The sequence below is a fragment of the Tyto alba genome, unplaced genomic scaffold (genome assembly GCF_018691265.1).
Source record: "Tyto alba isolate M040663 unplaced genomic scaffold, T.alba_DEE_v4.0 Super-Scaffold_10, whole genome shotgun sequence".
Classification (NCBI taxonomy): Eukaryota; Metazoa; Chordata; class Aves; order Strigiformes; family Tytonidae; genus Tyto; species Tyto alba.
In genome coordinates this window covers 5,510,373-5,525,978 of record NW_024881262.1, presented here as the reverse complement: position 1 = coordinate 5,525,978, position 15,606 = coordinate 5,510,373, and the positions used below count along the sequence as shown (strand labels likewise).

General features: G+C 40.9%; 1 protein-coding gene across 1 annotated transcript in view; it reads right to left on the bottom strand.

Moving 5' to 3' along the window:
* Positions 1–243: 243 nt before the first annotated feature.
* LOC104359579 (multiple epidermal growth factor-like domains protein 6) overlaps positions 244–15,606 on the bottom strand; it is a 205,136-nt gene continuing 189,773 nt past the window's right edge. The window contains exons 31-38 of the mRNA XM_042800166.1: positions 13,812–13,940; positions 12,832–12,957; positions 12,031–12,159; positions 9,667–9,795; positions 9,263–9,391; positions 8,515–8,640; positions 5,967–6,095; positions 244–5,026 (exon numbers count right to left, since the gene is read on the bottom strand). Coding sequence (XP_042656100.1) covers positions 4,947–5,026; positions 5,967–6,095; positions 8,515–8,640; positions 9,263–9,391; positions 9,667–9,795; positions 12,031–12,159; positions 12,832–12,957; positions 13,812–13,940 — 977 coding nt within the window. The 3' untranslated portion in view covers positions 244–4,946. The remainder of the gene's footprint in view (positions 5,027–5,966; positions 6,096–8,514; positions 8,641–9,262; positions 9,392–9,666; positions 9,796–12,030; positions 12,160–12,831; positions 12,958–13,811; positions 13,941–15,606) is intronic.

Below are 15,606 nucleotides of genomic sequence, written 5' to 3'. Positions count from 1 at the left end.
AATACTCTGGAGACCGAGTGCCAGAAACCTCTATTTATCAGGCTTGGTCACTGGACAAGTTGCTCTGGTCAGGGATCATATATAAACCCATTTATGTAGAGCCCATTATTTATTCTATACAAACTACTAAAACCAGGTGTGATTTCAGTGTGTTTGCTTTGAATGCGAATTAGTTTAATAAAGTTTCATCTGCAACATAATCTATTGCTTCAAGACTATCAAAAAGGAGAAAACAAGAACAAATTTTAATTACATGTTTATATAAAAAAATCAGTATCCTTTCACTATGATACGTGTACAACACAAAGTATAGTACAATTTTGAGATACATCCCACATAGTCTTTGAAGAGGGATTACAAATTCACCAAGACATAATATTGCTATGTAAGTGCTTATTAAAAACAATAAAAAGATCAGAATAAACAATTTATGCTCTACAAATCTGAGATTCGGTGTTTACCACTGTAAATTGCTTTACACAGTGTTAGAATTTAAAGCTTTGACCCTGCAAAAGAATTACTGGGCACAGTTGCAGCTCACGCACAGAGCTGCTGCAGTCAGCCACAGGTCAACGTGCAGGAAACATCCTTCAAGAACTGAGGATTGAGAAGGTTTCTAACCTAACCATAAAAAAAATTAACACAAGGATGGGAGGATGGAGGTTTCTTGGTCCACCAGTTCTCCCAAGGACTCTTCCTAAGCTTTTCTTTGCTCTAATAAGAAGCTAAACTCTAACAGAAATGTTACTTGTCACTGTTAGATCAACAGTATGAAGCTATGATGTCTCCAAAATGTGTCTCTGGCTCCTCTGGGAAGGACATAAAGGTATAATTTCCATGTTTGTCCTGTTGGCAACTCTTGATACTATGATGGTTATTACTTACACAAACAGAAATCTGCAGCCAATCAAAATAATATGGTTGGCAAGAAATCTGGGCAAACTTTAATAGCTATAGTTCTTCAACATAAAAAGGATAAAAGTAGAATAATAATTTTTGGCAGGGGAAGCGGGGAATTTTTAAAATTCTGATTGTTTTCCTATGAGGATAGTGTTATAAATACTGAAGTCTAACTTAAAACATGTTGTTCTGGTTTCATGAATTCACATTGAGTAGGATTCTGCTGGACCCACTGAGTTACACTCAACTCGTTTCCACACTTCTCAAACCGAAGTTATCTGGAATACACAACAAGGTAAGAGAGTGGGATTTGGCACGGAAACTGCATGGTTGGAATAATTTAAATGTCTTTCTGAAAGGAGCTATCTGTGCATGCAAGTGTGTTACAGTGGAATACACAGAGAACTCTTTTCAAGAAAGCATAATTAACTTCAGTCTTCTGGGAAATGGAGAGCCAAGAAAGGCATTACCAAGTGGAAGATGGACATAAATTTAAATATAAAAACCATTTTCACTGAAGTTTTCACTTTCATTTTCAACAAGCTCCAGTGCTATGTTCAGGACAGTATCAGCCTGACAGTTTTTCACTGGAATCTGATGAAGCAAATAAGCAGAGTTATATTATTTTAGTAGTAATTAAACTCACTTGCCACAAAATGAATCTGTGGAAAAGTTGTTAGTAGCTTTTCCATTAAAAAGTACATGCTGTCTAATAAAGACTATTTTGTAGGCACAGAATCAGGTAAATTTGTTAATTGGCAGTAAGGAGCAGCATCAAAACATATGAGTTACATCACAAGCAAGTGATTCCTTAATTAATAGCTAATGATGTAAACTTTTGACCCCACTTCTAGCAAAACTTCACAAATAGAGAACCAAGAAAAGACATTCAAAGCCACCTCATTAAAGGTAAAATTCTAATATTTGTGAAATATTTAATTTTGATTTTTTACCTTTATGTGATAGTACTTTGTTTTGAAACAAAGTCATATTAAGCCCCAAATCAGAATGATCTGTTTAATGGTACTGAAGTGAATTCTTCTCCCAAGGCAATAACACAAAGAAGCTAAGAAGTATTTTAAAGGAGGAATGAATAAAAAAGACTATTGTATGTGAATGGCTTTGTATGAAGTGACATTTTCAGATTTTAAAAAAAGTTTTCTGAAATATTTCCCAGGCAGATCTACTTGGACCTCTAATTCATTGGCACAGGCTCAGTATCAGTCACTTAAAATACGTGTTTCATCATGTACCTAAAATTGTGATATTCTTTAAAAATACTTAATACAAAAATCTTTTCTTTCCTTTATACTACATATTTACAATTCAAGGTACTATGGCAAATGTAAACAAGTATACAGAGGTGTAAATAATAGGGCTAGAGACAGGCTTCCCCTTTGATTAGCTGCTCTATTCATGTATCAGTATACATAGATAAGAAAAAACCAGTACATTTTATAAATTGCTGTCAAACAGCAAAATGCAAGTTCTTGGGTTTTATGAATTAGCTGCTGAGTAACCATACCAGTTATTTGGTATCTTTCCCTGAACTGAAAAGTCTGACATACTGGAATGGGGCCAGTGGAGGGTCACTGAGGTAATGGCGGTTGATACAGTTGGGTCTGAGGGAGCAAGGTTTGCTCAGTCTTCAGAGGAGAAGACCAAGGGGAGGTATTGCTGCTGTCTTCAACTACCCCACGAGGGCTATAGATGAGATGAAGCCAAACACTTCTCAGAGATGCACATTGAAACAAGAAGCAGCAGAGCAAAGTTAAAACTTAGGAAATTCTGATAAGAAACTTGGGAAAAAAAAAAAAAAAGATCATGAAATTTTCACTGGGACAGGGGCTCACAGAGGTGGTGGAATCTCCAACCTTGGAGGTATTCAGAACTCAACTGGATGAAACTCTGAGCAACCCCATATAACTATGAAGTAAGCCTAGACCTCCAGAGGTCCAGAGGTCTCTTACAACTTAACTTATTCTACGTTTCTACAAAAAATATTGAATGTAATGCTATGTTTGCATTACTATTTTAGTTTGGCTCTGCAGTAAATACGTAGTTAAGATCAAAATATGTCAATTGCTTAACTTGGATTGTTCCTCTCCAGCATTTGCTAAGATCATATCTAACTCTCACACAAGATTTACCTTATCAGTTCCAGTTCAGTGAAATTGTCCTGAATTCACATAATTGTAGGATCAGACCCAGGCCATCATGTCTCCAAAAGAATATTTAAAATGTCACAGCTGACAGTAAATCCCTGCTGAGAGCCACATGCTTCTGTCTACTTTCGGGACAACAACAGTTTCGTCACATTTACATTGAGTAAACTTTCTAGTGACATTCATAGAGCTCTAAAGAATAAATGACAAGAGATTAGCATCAGCTCCTGTGATTTTCTGGCTGAAAGAACAGTCGGTTAATTAATTTTGACACATTCACAAATACCTTTACTGTGTTTAGGATGACTTACAATATCTATGAAGTGATGAACAACAGCAGTAAGACTTTCATGAAGCTTGAAAAATACCTACCAAACCTGTATTGCTTCCAATAGATCACAGTTTGAATTAAACTCTCAGGTGAGGAAGTACAGCTTGCTTTGTCCAGTGCTACTGGACAGTTAATGACTGCAGATGTCTTTAAGACCTGAGGTGAACCATGGGGTAAAACTGCTACTTCACCTACTCATTATTCAACTACAACAACAAGCATCTTTAAAAAATCACAAGTTAGCATCAGTTATTGTCACTTTGTCTCTTCTAAGACAAAAATCTTCTCTTGCAGAGTTGCAATTTGTTACGGTGTGTGAATTGCAGTGTAAACACAAGACCTGGAACTGCTTGTGCCCTGTCTACTGAGCCCATGGTCCTGAGGCCCCTTAATAAGTGCACTTTTGATATAGTCAGAGTCAAGAGGTTACTACACAGATTTTGTAACTCCTAACCTAAAGAGAGGTATGAAGAGGGACTCTGAAATCTTTTAGTCTGGTTAACTTAGAATATTAAAATAGAGAACATTATTTCTTTATAATGACATAGTCCTACATTAAAGAACAACCTGTCTAAACAGATAAATAGCACCAAAATGTCTTTGTTCTATTAAGTGACCAACAGCAGCTGTTGAATGGTACTAGGACTTTTGAAAGTTGACCTAATCAAGCTATTGTGCAGTAAAAGCACATTACATTCCTTTACATAAAGAACACAAAGATTATCTTTAAACATCTAGCCTTGCTTACCAGCTGCTGCTTTCTCCAAGATCTGCATTAGAAGGTACTGTTTGATGCACGGTTTGACTTGACAAACCACAGAAAAACTCAACTGACAAGATGGGAGAATGCAGAAAGCCAGAAGAGTCTGACAGATGACACCATGCTCTTTGGAAGACAGATTCAGACATAAGCAAGATATAGATGGAAACCTTCTAATCAGTCAATCCACACTAGAAATGTGGTACATACTCTTAAATTAATTAACAACTTATTGAGGACTGTGGTGGATTTTTCTTCAGTTGCAAGTTTAAAATTAGACTGAATGCTTTAACGGAACGCACAATGTTATTCAAAGAGGAATTAATTTGGTGATTCCCACTAGTTTCTGCGCAATGTGATTTTGCAGTGAATCCATATTGGCTTAATAATCCGTGAAACACCCATTAAAGTTCACGCTGGTTGTCAAGTGGGTTTAGAAAGTCACTTATACATGGTGTGGCTCACTGCACGTTGATATGTTACATACTGCTTATCCTGATACTTTTTGGAGCTGGTCTTATTGAAAACATGTCCAAGCTTTCAAACAATGAATTATATTATATATCAGAAAGAATGTCCAGAGCAGATTAATGGAGGGGGAAGAGGCTACAAATAAATACATGAAACAGATTCCACTTTTTAAAAGGATCCAGCTACTAAATGGCCTCTGTAGTCTTCCATAAGAAGTGTGAATACTTCAGTACAATTCAAGCTGAATTGAATAGCTGTTTCATATCCAAATTCAAATACCGTCTGTGCATATAAAACAGTTCATTTATTAGTCCAAATGTTACTGTTGTAGAGCTCTTGGAAAAATATTCCCTCTTTCTTGAGTTTGTTCTTCATAAAAAGGAAGCTTTGGAGGGCCACCTAGAGAATTAAGTAGAAACATGGTTTCAGGACTATATAACATAATACTGAAATATTATATAGATTATACAATTTACACTTAAATAATTCAATAAATGGTATTCTTCAAAAGAAGGTAGAGGATTGAGTTACACTGGCCTCCTCACAGAGGCGGAGAGCAGGCGAAACAATAAACCATCTCTCAAATGGAAGATTCCCAAAGTGTTTCCTAAACTAAATGCAGAATTGCATGGTATCACAATCAAGCCGTTATGATTAGACTACAAGTAGAAGGAAAATTTCACTCAGTAATATATCTCATTAAGAAGAGCAATTATCCAAATAAAAAAATCCCCCAAACCCAAGTCCCTTTTGTGATAGTACTATGAGTGCTTTATCACACTCACAAATCAATCCAAATCTAATTCCAATGTTTTATCTACTTATCTGGTTTAACACGTCACCATGGTCTTCAAAACACGACACCTCTACAAAAAGTAAGTGAACGTGATGGCACACACAGCAAGTGACCCTCCTTATTCATTTTACAGAGGCTGTGAATATTGACTGTTTCAGGTCTAAATTTCATACTGTCAGGCACAGCAGAGTGCCTGCTCTCTGCAGCGAGAGGCAGCCTCGGGAATCCTTGAGCAGGCTGTGTAGGATCTGAGGGGAAACCACTGCACTGAGTCAGTTCAGCTTGGCCAAGACCTCACAACCACCTGGAAGGACTCCTGGCATCGGCAGTATCCTCTGGCATTTGCACCATCAGGCGCCCGGGCCCTTAGGAGGACGGGACACACCAACACAACCCTTCCAAGCAAAGCGGTGGTGGCTGCTGCTGAGCACCATCTTTGCACGGGGAGTTGACAGTCCTGGCCAAACAGTCCACTGACCTCTGCCATGATCAATGCATGATTTCCTCTACTAAGAAAGGCTGATCATCTCCTGCCTGTGTTACCTTCTTTGCAGGTCGGACCCATCCACGCAGCGGGGCATACGCAGTTCCCATTGTACGGATTGCACTGGGATTTGCTGGCACACTGACATCGCAGGGAGCAGTCGGGGCCGTACTGGTCTGCCCTGCATTCTGGAAGGACAGAAGTGTTTGGAAGAGGGTGAACCCTCCCTAGTAGTCTCCCTGTTCTCCGGGATCAGGAAGCTACTTAGACACCTACATCTGTTAACATTAAAATCTGACATTTTGGAAAGCACTGCAGTCCTCAAGTTTCGTCTACCACATGGTCTGCCCAAACTGTAGCCTAGCTGCCCTAAAGAAGTTCCCAGAATGGAAATCATTACTGGTGTAAAAAGAAACAGAAAACATCTTGGGATCTGCTCAGGAAAGTTACTGTCAGCATCCTGGATCCACACTATCTCCTGCACCTCTCCGCTGCACAGCTTGGCTGCTTGCATGCACCAGCAAAGAGCCTTCACTCAAAGAATGTATAATTAAAAATTAATCCATTTTGTATATATTCTAATTTCTTACTCCCATTTCACAATTCTGCTGCCTCCTGGCAAATTAAGCTCACAAAATGCCTCACTCCCACTTCATACCTAAACTGATCAATCCTCACTGCAAATTTTTTATGCAGTCAGAGTACAGGCATGAAGGAAAAGTTAGAAGCAGGTCACAAGGCAGGGTGCTAAATACACTGTAAACAGCCTTCTCTCCCTCACCTCACTAGAAAATACTGTAAATAATCAAGGCGCTTGCTTTCTCACACAAGCACCATTAAGTAAATAAAAGTGCTGCTGAGCCCTGCATCAGCTGCAGCCCCAACACGTGGGAGAACTCTCCCCATGCGGTCAGAGCTTGGCCTTTTCAATTAGGAAATGTTATGAGAAAAGGTCTCCTCAAACACCTCTGGACCTGATTTTCATTTATGTAATACCACATTTTCATGTTAATAACAATGTGTATTTAAGACATCTGTTTGAAAGTCTGCAATGTTAATTTACTACAGAAAAAGAGCGCCCATAAAAGTCTGTTATATTCTCTCTCTTTTTTTTTTTTTTTAATTAACATTTTGCCTGTTTAATGGGTGCTTTACCAGAGTTCAAATTAAAATCAGGCCTTTTATCTTTATGGCTGCTGCACAGTCACAGCTGCTCACAGTTATATCACAGATGAACTGAGCCTAATTGAAAATAAAAATGCAAATAAAACCTACCCCATAACAGCTTTTCATGGATGGGGGCTACCCTAGCTGATTTAAGAAAAATAAAAATGACTCCTAGAGTTTGCAAGAAGCGAAACCTCAGTTCACATTTTTGGTGCTGAACTTCCCCCTTGCGTTCCACTTCTGCCTAAAATTTCACTGGAAAGGCCCCTGGATGCCCAGTGCCGTGCTGGCTGCAGGGGTGGGTGGTGTCCCCCATCGCGCCAGCGCCTGCAGACTGGGTGGCTTTGGTTTCTGACCACAGGACAGTGTGGAGAGGGAAGCAAATAATTTTCCATTTTAGTTTTGCAGGTTGTACTAGTACTTAAGCTCCCAGCAATTACTTCACATTAATAACACCCCGTTTAAAGCTGTTTCCTGCCCTATCCCAGAACAAAAGAACAAATAGGATTCCCCCACTGTGATTCAGGGGCTCAGGAGGGTTATGGTTCCTGGTGTGAACCTCCAATAGTCGCACATGGATGTTCACTCCTTTTATCTTGTTTGCCACAGCATTAGGATCACGAATCTCTTCTTACACTCCTTTAAACCACTGCAATTCCTTTTGCTCCAGTGATTACCCTAACTTTACTCCGTCCTAAGTGTGATCAGAATCTGGCTCAAGAATCTTACCGGTCATTGTTGCCTCTCAACCCTGCAACCAACTCATCAGGGTACAGTGGTAGGATTGGTTTTCCCTACAGGAGATTTTTCTCACCTATTTTTATACCCTTGTTACAAAATAATTCTGCCCTCGTGGGCCAACTACTTCCCAAACACACAGCCTAAGTGCCTGTGCTGAAAACGAGGGAGTTCTATTTGGATTAAATGTTCTTGGACTACTGCTGAACCCCAGAGGCAAGTATAGCTGCTGCAGCTCCGTTACCCTCATCCGCCCTGCCTCCTGGGGAAGCAAACCTGGAGCTGGGCATTCATTAATCCATCTATATTGATCTGAAAAGGGTCACAAATGTCCATGTGACAAAACGCACAGCAATCTGATTCTTTCATGACCATCTGCACCCTCTGGAGTCTTCCCAACTATGTCTGTAAAACTGTGAGGTTCTTGCTATGTTCTTCACCAGCGCATGTTCTCCACAACTCAAGGCAAATGACATTTTACAGCTGACCCATAAACAGTTCTATCGGTGTATCAAATTTAAATATTAATTAAATCAAGAGGTAGAGCCTGTTGATAAAGATGTTGATAATACCTAAGAGTAATTTGCTACAAACAATGTGTTCTTGAATACCGGCAAATGCCCTTTCACAGTTACACTTAGACCAACAGGTCATACTGGTTTAACTATACATAGTCTAGCCCTTAGAAAATATTACCCTTACCAATGTCACATTTGTCTCCAGTCTTCCCAGGTGGGCAAAGGCACTTCCCAGTCTCTGGATCACAAGGAGCTCCTCCGCAGTTGCACCGGCGCCGGCACCTCTCTCCAAACCAGCCCTGGTCGCAGCCTGATGGCAAGAGCGCTTTTTAGATGCACATTTGGCCAGAGTTTTTCCAGGATGTCTCAGAGGAAAGTTCATAAAAACTCTCCACTGAAGTTAGTGTAAATTCCAAGTTTAATGATGAATTGAACATAGCGGAATGGGCATAATATTTATATGAACTCTCTTTATGTTGGGTTTGTCTAATCTAACCTATCAAAGGTATCTGTAAATCTGTCTCAGAAATGTAACTGGCACTTATTTTCATTTTTAATTAGAATCCTCTCCATAACACTCAATGGGTCTGACATGCACCTATTTAATAATCTTATTTGGAGTTTCAGAAGCAAATTTAAAATCAGTACAAAGAACTTGTATTTAATAAATGACATGTGGAACTCATTGCTGCAAGACATCATGGAGACCAAGACTCTCACTGTATTAATCGGAACCAGATTAGTTAATTTACAAGTAAATGAGAACACCCAGCTATATAACAGGTAAACATTCTCAAATCTAGTGCTCCAGGATATTCATAAAGGACAAAATATGGAAGAAGTTGCTCTCAACCAACATTTGAGTAATGAAGTGGGTTTTGGGGGTTTTATTTTGATTCTTTCTTTCTTTTACATCAGAGGTGTACAAGTACCTTTCTCGCAGTAGACACCTTGGTAACCCAAAGGACAAATGCACTGTCCTGTCACTGCATCGCAGCTCGCTCCATTTTTACAGGCACATGCATGGATACAGCTTAGCCCATAAAATCCAAGGGGACACCCTGAAAAATGAAAGTCTCAAATGACGAAGGTTTATGACGAAAAACATACATGCCTTTAAAATCCTCTGTATCCTCAGCTACGTTCCCCAGGAGCCAACAAAAATGAAATTTATCATTAACTCTAATAATGCCATGTGCTTTTAAACTTGTAGAACTCCAGCATCACAGTTACACAGATCTGGAAGCGGCTGGGTGGTCTGGGACACCCCCAAAATTTTAACTGAACCGGCATGGTGTTTATGTGCGCCCAGGTTGCCCAGGGTGCCTCCACTTACTGTGCTCACAGGAGCGGCCGTAGTAACCCTCGGGGCACTGGCAGCAGCCCGTGAACCTGTCGCAGGTGCCGTTGTGCTGGCACGAGCAGTCCAAGACGCAGCCAGACCCGTACTTCCCTGGGAGACATTCTGCTGGCAGGACAGGGACAGAAAAAGAGAGACACACACAAAATCACTGACCTCACCGAGAGAAGCTGTTATGTGATGATAGCTTGTGTGGCTGAGGTATGATGACCATATAATAAACTGCAGAGCCAAGGAGAAAACTTGTTATGAAGACACAGCATTTCCGCACAACTATGATGCGTTTGCATACTTATGAGATATCTTTTATATTATGTAGCTGTTTGAACAGCAATTTCTTTGTACTTTTTATTGTCTACCTTTTTAAAATTGTGTCTCTATGTAGTCAATATTGAACCCACACCATGTGTTGCAAAGCCACAAAGTAAATGTCATAAATGGTATCTTCTATTTTTTTCTTATATCTACAGCAATATTTTCTTTTAGGCACTTAGAAAGTGTGAAAGCAAACATGAAGCTTTTCCTCCTCCATGTTATCACTGGAGTTCACACCATTCCAATTCCTAATAAAACCAGGAGGATGTCTTTTTTTCACACATGGCAACAGACTTTCCATATATAATGAGATATCTGCTTTTACAGAACTAAACACGTCTCAAATTACTGAAAGCCAAGTCATGCAAAAGTGACTCTGCCAATATAATTAACCTAGGCATCATTTCTGCATAAGTTAACTTCCCACTGCTGTGATAATTTGAATCTGGGCAGACCAACTTAAATGAGCGTGGCCATCCAAATAATCCGATTCATAACTGCAAATGTCAGACAAGATCTTTCAAGAACATCCTATCTAATCACTAGAAAAAGGATGCCTGATTAGTAGTCTTCGATTTCTAGTCAAAACATGCTTAAAACACCACACTGCTGTGGAAATCAAGACTCAATTTTTCAATAACTTGGCTATCTCTGTCAAAAAATAAACAGTAAAGTTCATTCTACCGAAGTAACACACAGTCTGTTATACAATGTGTGCACGTCAGTCCCCCATGCTCGACTTCTGAGATGTTTTATCTAAGTATATCTATAAGATACACCCACGGTCCACTACTCCATGTGGTGACACCTGCATAATCCTACAGAGGCTTTGCAACCCAAATGCAATCTATGGGTGGTTACAGAGATTTCAGGGAACAGACAGAGAGGGATGAACACAGGTGGATACCCAATGCAAATTTAGCCAGTTCTTGATAAACTGCACTTTTTAAGTGCCTGTCCATAGTGGTATTTACATTGTGAGTGGTTCCATGTAGTCAACACCTTCCCTTTTCTCCCTGCTCCTTCTCTGCACACACACATGCATGAAGTGGGTCTCTGAGTCTTCTCAGATGCAAAGTGAAATAATTGCATTGAACAATGCTGCTAAAGAAGTGTCATTTCTATATGACACCTACAAGGACTAGTACCTGGTAAAGATACGTATGGAGTTAGTAGTGGATATTCTACATGTCAGGGACAGAAAAGGCTGTAAATGAGGGCCTAGGAGTGTGTTGGGGAGATTGCACCATGGCAGTTATGATGTAACGAGGACATTTCTCTTGCATGTGAACTCAGAACTAACTATTTATAATTCATACCAGTAAGCTCATGGTTTTCTGAACATTTAGGTCCATAACTATACAGATACCCCTTCTCTAGAAAGAGAAATGGGAACGCAGAAATACAGAATGGCTTCTGGGAGATGAACAGAAGGCAAGACATGGAAAGACTCTGAACAGGCAGGAGGGTTTTTGGAGTGAAAACTGAGCTTATTCAGTTTAAGTGCGATTTGTCTTGTGTAAGGGAGTGCTGTCATGGAGAGGTAAGGGTGTGACAACAGGGCAATCTCAATTGCTTTGGACAGATGTTTACAGAACTGTACTAGCAGGGAAGTCAATACATGGGAAGTTCAACTGAAGTCCATTGTCAAAGGAAAGAGAATAACGAGAGAGAACATAACAAGAGAGGAGGGAGATGTAGGCTTCTGCTGACCTCTGAGGAGCACGTGAAAGAAGATACAAAACAATGTTCCCATGAACAAAAGAACACAAAAGTTGGACAGCAGAAGAAATAAGTCTCTGCAAAGGAATTTATGAGTTACAGAGCAGGACTCACGAGGAAACTCTCTCTGAAAAAAGACCTAAAGCTCTAACTAGGGGCAGTTCTGCGTGAGAGAAGCTAGAGACATGAATGCAGCTGGGAGGGAGCCTACTTAAGCAAAAACTGTCTCCTTTTGTGGGTCTGTAGACATTGTGAATTCCTGTTTGAGTACACACATCCACTATCATCAAAGCAGGAAATTACCTTTCTCACATGATCTTCCTGTCCAGCCAAGCCCACAAGTGCAGTTGCCATCCACGTGGTCACAGATACCACCGTTCTGACAGGTACATGTCAGGTGGCAGTTGGGGCCATATTGTCCCTGGGGACACACTACAGAGAATTAACAAAGTTTGAAAAAAAAAAAAAAAAAATTAGCATCCCCCAAAAGGATGAAGGTGACAGGGAATAAATACACACACATGCTCCCCACAGAGTATCCCAAGTGACTGGTGTCTCCTGAGGGCTGTAGGACACTCCATGCTTATTAGCAGGTTCATCCAAACATTCTCTGTCTTGCTGTATCTCCTCACTTGGCTTCACTCCACACTTGCTCCTCTTGCTCTCCTCCCTTTGTCCCAACTCCCAATTCCTGCCCTTCATCAAATCCTCTCCCTTCCCTTTTTCAGCTCAAGCAACTTGCTTCTATATTTAGTACCATCCATACTCAGCATTGTGTGGTACAAACTACCCTTTTCCTCATCTTTATGTTCTGTTTGGACTGGAGTCTCTGAAAGGAGTCACTTCAGCTTTGTGGAGAAACCAGTGCAGTGGTACTGAGCAGGGTGGAGGAAAGCGGTGGGATGCAGGCAGGAGATGGGGACAGGATAAAGGCAGGGTGATGGAATGGAGAGAGGCAGGGGCCAACTACAGCAAACTGCAATGTTATCAACCGAAGGCATCGGGAAACACAGTTATAAACATTGTTTGGCGCTGAGTTTTATTTGCTGGTTGTTTTAAGTAGGTCACCAACTGACGAGATGACCTTGGGTCCCGCTTTGTTACCTTGCTGACAGCTGGGTCCCATTTGGCCAGGAGGACAGGTACACTTGCCAGTCCGTGGGTCGCACTGACCTTTACCACATGCACAGAACAGGGTGCAGTCCTTCCCGTATCGCTTTTCAGGGCAAGCTGAAGGAAACACAGTCTTTTGTTAAAAACCTCGGGTATCCAATGCCAGTTTTCATTTTTAACATAGGTGGGATCTTATAGGTCAAGTTGGCTTCATTTTTATTCCAACTTAGGTGCTTCAAAAACCCATCCAAAGACATGACTGCTTCATCCTCTGAAACTTTACTTGAGGTTATAAATATAATCCATGGTTTTACATGGAACATTTAGTAGGTTTCCTACCAAAAAGGAGTATACATCTGAAATATCAGCTGCTCATCCTTCCAGCTAAAGATGTTTTACCTTCCTTAATACTGATGCTGTCCTATGCTGAAGAGCAAATCTATAGGCTACTAAGCATTAAAACATTGCCTTTCTGTGAATAAGCTGAAGAGAACTTCACAGAGATCATAGCTTTGGAAATAGTACAGAAATTCAGCAACCCAATTTAGCTCAAAAATACAGAAGTAAAAGTAGGGTTGCCATGGAGTCTTTACCAGTTTTGCCATGACAAAACTTGATCCTTTTCCCATTTATTGAAACTAATGGCACCACAGTGTGAATCAAAATATTGAGATAATTTCTCAACCTAGAAATTTGGACAGGAAGAAGGAACTTGAGCAATTCATGCTGAGCTGGCTCTAGAAATAATTTTGGGCAAGCAGGTTGTAATCCTGGGATGAGTGTCCTTGCTTCTATGCACACAGAAGAGAGGGAAAATATTTTGCAAGAGATTTTTTACAAAGCTGGAATCCTGATTTACAATTCAAGGAGGAGGTAGCTGGGATCTGTCTGTTTTTCTACTGACAAGCTCTTATGCAGATTATTCTCTCTGCTGTTTCTCTGAAAGAAGCAGAACATGAATGTTGGCTTACTTTTACTACAGTCGGCTCCAATGAAACCAGGCGCACAGTCACAAGTTCCTGACACAGGGTTGCAATGGCCTCCATTCATGCATTTACAGGGGTTTTGGCAGTTTGAACCGTAAGTATCTTTTGGACACCCTGTTTTCAAAGAACAAAATAGCAATTAGGCTATGTTGCTACTGGACCCATTGCATTTCATGTCATAAGCACTTCGTTGATTTCAACCGAAATTAGATTTTCATTTTATAACTCGATTCACTTCTAGAGAGCCAGGAGTAGGCATTGACAAACAGATGGTTGCCTCGGGCAATGCATTCCTGGGGGCAGCACGGCAGTGCTCACTTGCAAGTCAAACCCCTGGAAAGCCGGACCAACTGCTGCTGCTGAGCCTGGTCCAACTTCTCCCGGCTCTTCCTGCTCCTCCCGTTCCTCACACATGACAGCAGGAAGAAAAGCAGGCCATTCTTTAGAGGTTTTCCTCTCAGATTTCTGTTCCAAATCAACTCATTGCCCCTTTCTCTCCTATGGCAGAGATGGAGAGATGGGGCCCTGGTCCCTCTTCCTTTGGGCAGCAACAGCCTGGTTTGCCTGAGACAGTGAAAAGCTGTGAGCCATCTCTGCCCCTTTTAGCACTCATTTTAGCTGACCAGTTATGGATACTGAGGCAGGTCTCGACTTTTAAAAATGCTTAAGTTGAAGAAAGCTTGTTTCCTCTATAATCCACCCTCTCCCTCCAAACTGGAATTGGCATTGCCCTGGCACATCTAAGTGGGCTGTGGAAGGGAAACTATGAAAATGTGCACATGACAATAACATGCAATTTCAGGAGACTCTTTCTCAGAAGATAGATAGAGGAGGGAGATGGTTTAAATGCAAAGGCAGAAAATTCTCTGAGGGAAAAAACCAAAGCAGCTGTATTTTTTAATACCCAGAAGAAACATTAAACCTGGGTGGATTGCTGAGCCAGTGTTACATGGCAACGAGCTGTCCGTGAAGAGGTTTTCCAGGTGGTAGCGAGTATCTCTGGTTTCCTTTTGGACAGCTAATGTTGAAGGAGCGCTGAATACAAGATCAGGAAGACACAAATACATCTGCCATGCTTAACTCATGTCTTCAAGACACACTTAAGAGTGATGGAGGCTGGAACTGAAGAAAAGAGCCGGGCAGAGCTGCTAGGCACATGCCTCTGTCCATCAGGGTTGCCTCCAGCGTGCTACCACTGAATTCCAGAGATGCAGGTTATTTTTCTAATTTTCCAGTGTACTGGAAGATGGAGAAGCTGGTGCTTTTAGAGCAACATGATCATCATTGAACAGTTACACTGGTGCTACTACCTCTACGTGTCACTTATTTGCTCCTTCCTTCCTTCCTTCCCTTCCCCTGGTGAAAGGAAAGCCTATGGCTACTTTGGAAATCTGGTTGAATATGTATTTGCCCATGCCTCCAAGCAACAGATCTCTCGCAATCTGTGCATAAATAACTTTATGTATTTTCTCCCTTTTCTGAAGGCATGAAAACATGGTCTGAGCAGCTCAAGATATCTCTGGAGTTTTTGAACTATTCAGTAGAGAGGGAGAGCTTATGGTGAAGATTTAAAGGCATGCCTTTCAAAATAAAACTGAAAATTGGCTTCTGCTCAAATAGGATAGCAGATCATCAGGAGTAAACAGATACACACTTCCATAACATGCAGATACTCTCCCCAGCCCTTCTCAGCCATGGCTGCTTCTCAGTGAATACTTCGTCATCAGTGCTTCCATCTGTCAGTACAGAAAATCTGTTTCATGTGCAAACCCTGGCACCA